At 41.6% G+C, this 9,794-nt stretch overlaps 2 protein-coding genes across 5 annotated transcripts; both read left to right on the top strand.

Annotated features, from left to right (window-relative positions):
• Positions 1-7: 7 nt before the first annotated feature.
• On the top strand, positions 8-6,539 carry dnajc7 (DnaJ (Hsp40) homolog, subfamily C, member 7; the record flags this gene model as incomplete). Of its 4 annotated transcripts, none has more annotated exons than XM_084570554.1 (14): positions 8-102; positions 895-983; positions 1,120-1,244; positions 1,543-1,656; positions 1,979-2,053; positions 2,143-2,261; positions 2,497-2,650; positions 2,789-2,953; positions 3,467-3,558; positions 4,338-4,411; positions 4,533-4,679; positions 4,795-4,947; positions 5,071-5,133; positions 5,212-6,539. In XM_084570554.1, the coding sequence occupies 14 exons, from the start codon at positions 29-31 to the stop codon at positions 5,247-5,249; spliced, it is 1,482 nt and encodes a 493-aa protein (XP_084426680.1). In that variant the 3' UTR covers positions 5,250-6,539. The 4 variants fall into 4 exon arrangements, with proteins under 4 accessions (XP_084426680.1, XP_084426679.1, XP_084426678.1 ...); XM_084570553.1 differs by having other exon boundaries at positions 29-102; positions 4,795-4,959; XM_084570552.1 differs by lacking the exon at positions 8-102 and having other exon boundaries at positions 534-983.
• A 271-nt stretch (positions 6,540-6,810) lies between these two features.
• odad4 (outer dynein arm docking complex subunit 4) lies at positions 6,811-9,678 on the top strand (the record flags this gene model as incomplete). The annotated part of the gene is made up of 11 exons (XM_084570371.1): positions 6,811-6,936; positions 7,006-7,137; positions 7,221-7,374; positions 7,473-7,531; positions 7,800-7,938; positions 8,161-8,385; positions 8,461-8,668; positions 8,766-8,852; positions 8,979-9,175; positions 9,317-9,417; positions 9,512-9,678. The coding sequence occupies 11 exons, from the start codon at positions 6,811-6,813 to the stop codon at positions 9,545-9,547; spliced, it is 1,464 nt and encodes a 487-aa protein (XP_084426497.1). The 3' UTR covers positions 9,548-9,678.
• Positions 9,679-9,794: the final 116 nt, after the last annotated feature.

The following is a 9,794-nucleotide window of genomic DNA, read 5'->3' as shown; positions in this document are numbered from 1 at the left end:
GGCCACGCCCCTCCCCATTCACGGCAAAATGGCGACGGAGAACTGTGATGCTGTGAACATGGACCCTGACATGGAACTGCTCAGTGACGAAGAACTAGAGAGGTGCGAGAAACGAAACCTTTGTTGTCAGCGGCAGAACTGCATTTATATCAAATCGTCTTACTAATATGTGTAATCAGAAGGCACTGTCATGTTGATTTTCTTGTCGCACTCTGGAAGCTAACTAGCGCGCTACCGACAACTGCTAAATTTGGCCACAGCGTCTAGCTCGGTTGCCCTCGACTTATCTAGCCCTTTTGCTGGATTTCTGGGTTGCAGTCAGTGACACTGTAATATCTGCAAACCAGTAGTTACCTTTGGAGTCTAAAAGTCTGTGAGGTCGTGATTTTTGCTTTCACGTTACTGCGATATTTCCAGAATGGCAGCTGGCTAACAAGTTAATGACACCATTCAGTCAATGTGTGGTCGTGATGTAAAACCTGAAAGGCCTCCAAAGAAAGTAATGGCACTAGCCCACGGCATGGTGTCATATGTTCCTGGCTCTGCTCGTCCTGCCTGCTTCACAAAATAGCTCCGTGTTGGCTTGGAATAGACACATCTGCCTGCTAGTGTCTTTCTATGTATAACTAGCCCAGCCTAGTAAACTCTGATGGATAGTGTCATTCACACTCATTAACACTCTTTCTATAGCCCAAATTATGTCATTATTGCGAGTGACTTAATAGAGTTATGGTTAATGTAATGGAAAAGACATGAAGGTCATAATAACCCACCTGCGCTGATAGTAGATCACCACATGCCATGCCTCCACTCCGGCTCCTCTCACTTGTCACATTGTCGCCTGCTAACTTTACATTTGCTCCTTTTTCTGTCCTTTTGTCCTCTTTCACACAGGGAAGCGGAGGGCTTCAAGGAGCAAGGCAATTCCTTTTATGTCAAGAAGGACTATGCGGAAGCTTTCAATTATTACACCAAGGCCATTGGTAATTATTCCAAAATGCGTTTGGTAATGTTTTCTGTCAGCACTCGCCACTGGGCTGGTTTTCTGTTTGGATGAGAAGTAAACATTTGAGTTCTGTATGTTCTTAATAGGATATTAATAACCTTTTTCTTACATAGACATGTGTCCTAAGAATGCGAGTTACTATGGGAACCGGGCGGCCACGCTTATGATGTTGTGCCGGTACAGGGAGGCTTTAGAGGATTCCCAGCAAGCAGTACGACTAGACAGCAACTTCATGAAGGTGAGTGTAAAAAAAAAAACAAGCAATTTCATTATATTATAAGGGCAAAACTTTCTTCTTTTGTTGTCTTTCATTGCTATACATTTTATCCTAAAACTTGGATTTAAGACAGAATTTTGATTGTCACCAATTTAGTATACATTTTTGTCAACACTCTTATAAGCCTCGATACGTAAACATCAGCACATGCTTTACAATCCACACAAGTTCATTGGGAGTCATGATAAATATATAACAAGGGTGAGGACTGCAAGATATTAACACTTTAGGCTGTAAACTGTAAATCTTTGACACGCAGGGCCATCTGCGAGAGGGCAAGTGCCACCTCTCCCTTGGCAATGCTATGGCTGCGAGCCGCTGTTTCCAGAGGGTTCTGGAGCTGGAGCCAGACAACAGCCAAGCCCAGCAGGAGGTGAGTTGGCCTCAGTTTGAGAGAGTGTGATCTGACAACATGATTATCCGCTATCAAATAAGCTTTGGCCAAGCTGATGCAGATAAAGTGTAAATGTTAGCCACTGAGAGGTTCAAGGGGAAATCTACTTTCCACACTGTGGGATAAATAAGGGATCATCTGATCTTTGAAAGCCCAGAGGGAAGTTTTAATTTATTCCCAGAAGTACTGCAGCTTACATTGACCTGGTTTTTTAAGCACCAAACATGGCACAGAAGAGAGGCCAGATAGTGGATGTAAAGCAATGAACAGAGTCACTGAATACCGGAAATTCTTTTGGCAGCTGAAGAATGCAGAATCCATCCTCGAATTCGAGAGAATGGCAGAGATTGGGTTTGAGAAGAGAGACTTCAGGATGGTAAGATACTCAGTTGTAAAGATTTTGCTGTTACTGTCATTCATGTGGTACAATATATCACCAGTAATTGAATGATTGTGTGTCTTTAGGTCGTCTTTTGCATGGACCGTGCCTTGGAGTCTGCCCCAGCCTGTCACAGGTTCAAGATACTGAAGGCAGAGTGCTTAGCCCTGCTGGGACGATACCCAGAGGCTCAGTCTGTTGCCAGGTATGAATGCACATTTGAAAAGAGATTCACTTATTTATTTGACGTTATTGGAATTTGTCACAATGAGCTCATCCTGAATGGGGACAATACTACGGTTACTATGGGGAAGCATATATTCTATAGTTTATTATAGTTCTCAGATGGGACCTAAACCTTTAGAGATAATGACACAACATGATTACATCTTTTTTTATGTGTTTTTTAAAATTGACGTCAATCATCTGTTTCTTTTCAGTGATATTCTGCGAATGGACCCAACTAACGCGGACGCTCTGTACGTTCGCGGTCTTTGTCTTTACTATGAGGACTGCATAGACAAGGCCGTCCAGTTCTTTGTCCAAGCCCTGCGTATGGCTCCTGACCATGACAAGGCTCGACTTGCATGCAGAGTGAGTAACTTGGCACATAAGAGAGTTGGAAATCAATTAAATGGTTTGTGGTGAATTGCTTTTTGGTGTGGATATTGACACAGAAGCACTGAAGCTCAGAGTAGCCTTTAAGGCTTTTTGTATGTATTGTCTTTTCAGAATGCCAAAGCACTAAAAGCCAAGAAGGAGGAAGGGAACAAGGCGTTCAAGGAGGGAAACTTTGAGGCTGCCTATGAGCTGTACTCTGAAGCACTAACAATAGACCCTAATAACATCAAGACGAATGCCAAGCTGTACTGTAACAGAGCCACTGTTGGATCTAAGGTGAGCGGCATGCATGAGAGAGATGGCATTTGTTGGATCAACCTTTTACAAGTTGTTTTTCATGAGAGGTGTAAACTGCTGCATCCTAAGGTTTTAGATTTTAGGTCACCCCATGTATCCTGACACTCAAAAATGTAATATGCACTTTTTTTTAATTTTGGATTGATTTTTATGTCACTGTCAGGCTATATCTCTAGACGCTGCAAAGTCTTGAATGTCAAATGTCCTTGCTTTTTCTGGCTATTGGCTGAAAGCAAGGAGAGAACAAACAAACCAAACTCCAAACTTTGACTAAGTAGTTGAATGAATTTTACAGACATGCAGTGTCACTGCAAGCTGTAGTTCTATATATCGTACGCATACGCACAAATTCACAGGTTAGCAGCAGAAGTACAGAGCTCTCCTCTGTCTCTCTTACAGTATCAGCAGAAATTGGGTTGCTGCTTGTCTTTCTCTCTCTCTCTCTCTCTCTCTCTGCCTCACATGGTCACACTGTTTCTTTTTCTTTGAAAGCTGAAGAAACTAGAACAGGCCATTGAAGACTGCACGAAGGCCATCAAACTGGACGAGACCTACATCAAGGCCTATTTAAGGAGAGCACAGTGGTAGGTCTGAGATTTCTAACTTGGCTGTTAGTAGCGAAACCCATTCACACCTTGCGCTTCCATCCGTCCTGGGCAGTAAGTTCACAAGTGACCGGCTTGAAGTAGAGAAGCACACACCCATTGACGTTTCATTGGACCGATCCAAACTCAGACTCACAACGCATCCTGGGTCGCATTAAAAGACCACCTACTCATCGGGGCAGCTCTTGTGTGAGCTGTGTCTTGCCTCATTCATTCAGAAAAAAAAACACACACAGCCTCTATTATAAACCTCATTATAGAGATGTTAGACGTCATTAGAGCCTTCTTTACCTTTATTACTTGAGATTTTTCTGTCACGGCTTCAAAACGTGCAGTGTGTATGAAGTTTCCATGGTTTTAGTTAAAGTTGGAGCTCTGTGTAGGTCATAAAAAAATAAAATAATGCACAAACATCAGACTGTCTGTGGTTCTGATAGAGCGGTAGTGAATCATTAGAGACCACAGCTGTTACACTAGTCTTTTGCTCTGCAAGTGATGTCGGTGTTTATTTGCATACCGAGCAGTAAACTGAGATCAGATCTCGAGTGCTGGCTGGGGACGCATGTAAAGATGCATTTTAAAGCCAAGTGTGTACTTAACGCTGGCCACTTGTGATTAAATTGCCCAGATTGGATGTTAAATGCGAGGTCTGAACTGTGCCCCAAGTCTGGAGGCATACTTCCTTTTTAAACATGTATTTTATTCTGATGTAAGTGGTTGAAGAAACGATGACAGATTTTTTGCATGCTGTGCCGCAGCTACATGGACACAGAGCAGTATGAAGAGGCAGTGCGGGACTATGAGAAAGTTTATCAGACGGAGAAGACAAAAGGTGAGAACCAGACTGGCACTGCTTTCAGTACAGACATTTCCACCTTACACCGCTCCTGCTTATATTACCACTTTGCATATAGAATTTGTCACATATAGTTGTTTCTGTCTTCATCCAACAGAACACAAGCACCTCCTGAAAAATGCCCAGCTGGAGTTGAAGAAAAGCAAGCGGAAAGATTACTACAAAGTTCTCGGGGTGGATAAAAACGCCACGGAAGATGAGATCAAGAAAGCTTACCGCAAACGGGCACTTTTACATCACCCAGGTGCTCACTATTGATTTATCAGTCTTTGTAATGTTCTGTGTGAAAAGGATCTAATTTACATTTCTGTGCCGTTGGCCCTCAGCCCAAATGACTTGTGGTTTTCATCCCGTTTTAGACCGTCACAGCGGCGCTAGCGCTGAGCTGCAGAAGGAAGAGGAGAAGAAATTTAAGGAAGTGGGCGAGGCTTTCAGCGTGCTTTCAGACCCAAAGAAGAAGTCTCGCTACGACAGCGGACAGGACCTAGAGGATGACGGCATGAACATGGGAGGTCAGCACCGGGGCAAGTGTCGGTGTGGGAGGTTCCGAGGGCGAACGGATTCAAATGTGGCTGCAAAGTTCTCTCTCTGTGTTGAAGTTGATTCTTAAAGAGCTTTCTTTTTGTCTCTTATAGATTTTGATGCCAACAACATTTTCAAGGCATTCTTTGGAGGTCCAGGCGGTTTTAGTTTTGAAGGTAATCTATGTCCGGCCGACACTCACAATATTGAGTATGCAGTAAATGTATTTTAATTAACCGTTTGTTATTTTGCAGCATCTGGACCAGGAAATTTCTTCTTCCAATTTGGTTAATTGGAGGATTCATCTACCTAAACAGTTACAACATCAGGACTTTTCAACAATGTCAACCCCTCGACCCACCATCCGTATTTAATGACTGACTGTTTGCAGTCAGATTCTTGTCTATGCCATTGACTGAATGAATGCAACCCAATGACCACACGCAGCAAATACCACCTGTATAGCAAGGACACCAAGATGGCTCAGTCCGAGTTGATAGTGTTACTGCTTTTGGATTTAGTTTTCTTCCTTCCAGAATGAAACAAACTTGAAGGTCAGTAATGACTACCAACACTGGTCCAGATATTTACGGGATTTTTGAGGTAGAAGAAATTGTGCAGCTAATGCATCAGAGCTTTTAGGGATCCATGCAGGAAGCGATACCTTGGGGAAACTCTCGAGATGCAGCTGCGCATTGAACAAGCTGTTATCCTGCTCATCTCAACTTACTGCTGAGGGAATGTTCTCTGCATGAAAATGTATAACTTGCTCAGTGATTTCTGAAGAAAGTCACTGAGCAAGCGGCACCCCCCCCCCTTTTGAAGAATCTGTCAGACAGACCGTTGGCTGCTATGAATTCGCACTGAAAACTGCCTCCTTATCCTAAGCCTATGGGAGAACTCAACCATTTTTTAAATTAACGACAGCTGGAGCCCAGACTTACACATACAGTACAGCCAAAGCACATGAGAAAGATGGCAGTGGAGACAGCTGTGCTGGCTTTGTTGCCAGCAAAGTCCCCCCTTCCTCTTTGTGTCACAGGTTTTATGTTTGATGTTGCCATTCACAGATTGCCGCATCGTACATTTTACTGGAATGTAAAGTGTTGATTTGTGATAATAGTTGATTATTTTTTCCATTTTTTTATTTTGATATGTATATTTATTGTAAATTTGCTGTCTGATGGAACCATCAGTGTAAGTTGAAGACGCTCTTCTGTAATGTTCGAGCCAGCCATTATGACTAGGTCTCAGGAAGATACTTATTTTGCTGGATTGTTCTAAAATTAATTATCCTGCAGCAAGCAGCCTACTTTTACTCAGTGCAACAGATGAAATAATATCTCTTAATATAATAAGTGATAAGTACTTGCTATTGTCCAAGAAAATCTGGCACCGTGCTATAATTGGAACCTGGTATGTTTAGTTGCTTCCTGATGAATGTGTTGGTCCTTTGCAAGAAGGAAAGAAGAGCGTCTTCATCTTGGCTTTCATTGTTTTTGCCCTTTGTGGTGAAACCATCCTCTCTTTACCTTTGAAAAGTACCAGCTGCGTCAATAAAGTTGGCCTCCTCTGGTCTTTCCCCTAACTTGTCTATCTTTTATTTTAGTGGAGTAATGTTTTCATTCATAAGTTTTGTGATATCAATAATACTTCGTATTAAAGGTTTTAGAGGTGGGGTTTGTGGGCTGTAATAAAAAGACGGGAGAGGGCGCTGTTTCCCAGCCTCTACTTTGTTGGTGTGGTTGCTAGGATACCACTTAACGGGAGGTGTTTTTAAGTGCTTGGATCAACTTGTAGGCTAAGTTGACGCCGACGTTTGTTTTGAAAATAAAAGCTTTAAAATATTAAGCATGTCAAATACAGATGGAAACGTTGACGGTCAGAAGTCAAAGGGCGTATTTCCAACTTTGGTGGCCAATGGAGAATGGCTGTACCTTAAAGGAGAGTACACTAAGGCTGTAGAGAGCTTCACAGAGGTAAGATAGGACAGCAGGCACGGCTCGCGGTCATATTTGTAGAAATAACTTTCTTCCGGTCTTTTTTAGGCACTGGCTTTAAAGCCTGATGACAAGAACTGTTTCGTTGGTCGGTCCAAATGTTACCTGAAGATGGGGAGAACTGAAAACGCTCTACAAGATGCCGAAACTTCCCTTAAAATGGACAAGACATTCTTCAAGGTATACGTGTTTAGGTTGGTGCCCTCAGTCAGTGCCTATTGTGAATACGCCTAATGGGCATTTATTTCATTGTGTCTGTTTAGGGATTGTACCAGAAGGCAGAGGTTTTATACTACATGGCAGAATTTGAATTTGCGCTGGTGTTTTACCACAGAGGACAAAAGCTACGTCCACAAATCAAAGAGTTCAGGCTGGGTATCCAGAAAGCACAGGAGGCTATTGAAAACTCTCTTGGTAGTGAGTGATCCATAATAGTGTCACTTTTGTAATCCTCACTTTATTAATCTAAATTTTTATAATCTGACTTCTGAACTACTTCTTCGTCCGTTTTACAGCCCCTTCCTCTGTCAAACTGGAGATAAAGGGAGATCTATCATTTTTCAAAAAAGATGAGGTAAAGAGTCTTTTTGGCTGCTCCTTTACCCGGTGTTTAATAAGTTTTCCTGGATGTTCAACTCTGTCCCCTTGTTTCAGTTTTGTATACAGTGTAACAGGTCTTCCATTTCTGGTCTTATCAATGTGTAAACATATTTCTTCAGTAGAGATTCACCGCTCTAATTGATATATTACTGTCACTTTTTTATTTTGTTTTCTGTGCAATTTGTTTAACCTTCCTTTAGCCATCCTTTCATATTGTGTTTCTTAATGTCTATCTGGTAAAGAGGGCACAGCCAATTGCTGCAATTCAGAATTTGACAGAAAAGAAATGGCAGAAACCTAAGGATGAGAAGACAACCAAACAACTGCTGGGAGAGTTTTACAGTGACAAGAAATATCTAGAAGATGTGATGAAAGATCAAGGTACTATTTTTCATATATATGACTTTCTTTCTGATCTAATTTTGTCTCTACACATTGTTTATTTGGGGGAGTCAGAACACTGTGGCTTCTGACATTAACTGTAGTCCATTCTCTTCTTGTTACTGCTGTTTATTTAAGACACAGCAGCAATTATTTATTTTCTCTGCTGTGATTAGAAGTTTACAGACTAATATTTCCAAATTGTTACGTCATGATCTGCAGTGTTGGTAAAAGGTAGGACGAAGCGCGGGGAACAACTGCAGGACGTCGTTCAGAGCTGCCTCACATACCTCGACACTTGCACCGAGTTCTGGAACCAGGAGAACTCCGTTTGTACACAAGACAGAAACCGTAAGCTTATGCAACAAAGATGTAGCAAGCCTCCTCACAGGGCACCTTCTGAACCTGCAGAGTTTCTGCTGAAGAGCCTGGATGATATAGATGCAGGTGAGGCAGGCATCCAGATGAACGTGTAACTTTCTTTTCAGTTTGAAACTGCTCACTGTATGTTTGTCATCTTAGAACTGACATTGGGAAATGCAGAAGGTAGTCTCAAGAGGGCTGAAGAAGTCATGATGATAGTGCAGAAGTGGTCGGAGCAAGAGGTCCCTAACAAAAAAGAGGTTTTGGGCAGCCTGCACTGCTGCATAGGGAATGCTTTGGTTGACCTGGGAGACATGGACCAAGCATTAGAGCATCATCAAAAAGACCTCGAATTGGCTAAACAGTGGTGAGAGTTTGAAATAAATTGCTAATTTGTCAAAAACAGTATGAAAAAATGCATATCATAATAAGATTAAATGCTCAGTAACCTTTCTTATCATCAGCAAACTCCCAGAAGCGATGTCCAGGGCTCTGGACAACATTGGCCGAGTCTATGCTCGAATTGGGCAATTTGAACGTGCCATTGAGTTGTAAGTAAATAAATTTGCACTTATTTTACAAATATACAACATATCCATCTTTTGACTTTTGTAAACCCTTTTTAGAAAGGATTCTTGTTTTACATTGTATTCATCAGTTTTTCTCTCTGTATTCAGCTGGGAACAAAAGATTCCCTCAGTCTGTGGTGGTCTGGAAAAGACATGGTTGTTTCATGAGATTGGCTGGTGTTACCTGGAGCTTAATCGCCACAGAGAGGCCCGGGACTATGGCATCCATTCAGTTGCTGCAGCTGATGAAATTGCTGATGACAAGTGGCAGATCAATGCCAATGTTCTGGTTGCACAATCAGAATGTAACCGATTATCTTGTTTTTTACTTAATATTAGACTTAAACTTAGAAACTTGGGCTGGATACTTAACTTTTTCCACTATTTAGCTGTAACTCTTGTTGTTATTGTACAAATTTTAATGTCCCTCTGCTCTTTTATATCAGTGAAACTTGGAAACTTTGAGTCCTGTGTCTTCCACTTTGAGAAAGCTTTGACCCATGCCAAACTTCAAGAAGATGACTCTGCCATGAATGCCATTCAGAAGGTTCGCTCCCTGTTGTCATATACTTCCCTTGGCTCTATTTCTTATATCAATTTAAATACATTTTGCACATTGACATTCATTATTTTGCTTTCAGGCTCTTGATGAAGCAAAGCAATACCTGCTACAATGACGATGGTTTCAGTTGGAGTGCAGCTTGAGAAACGGTCTCACAATATTATAGACAACAGTTAAATGTGAAAAGTTGTAATGTTGTGTGAGGAATAAAACTGTTCAGGGAAGTGCTTAAAAGCTCTATTTCATGTAAGGTCATATTTACTAAAGCTGATTGATTGTATAGAATTGTTTCTGGAGGAAACAGTATTTTTATTATTGTTAATCTTTTCATATACAGTCTATTTATGAGGCTGTGTTATTGT

This window comes from Chelon labrosus (assembly GCF_963514085.1).
Source record: "Chelon labrosus genome assembly, chromosome: 21".
NCBI lineage: Eukaryota > Metazoa > Chordata > Actinopteri > Mugiliformes > Mugilidae > Chelon > Chelon labrosus.
The sequence above is the reverse complement of the archived record's forward strand: the minus strand, read 5'-3'. Positions and strand labels throughout refer to the sequence as shown.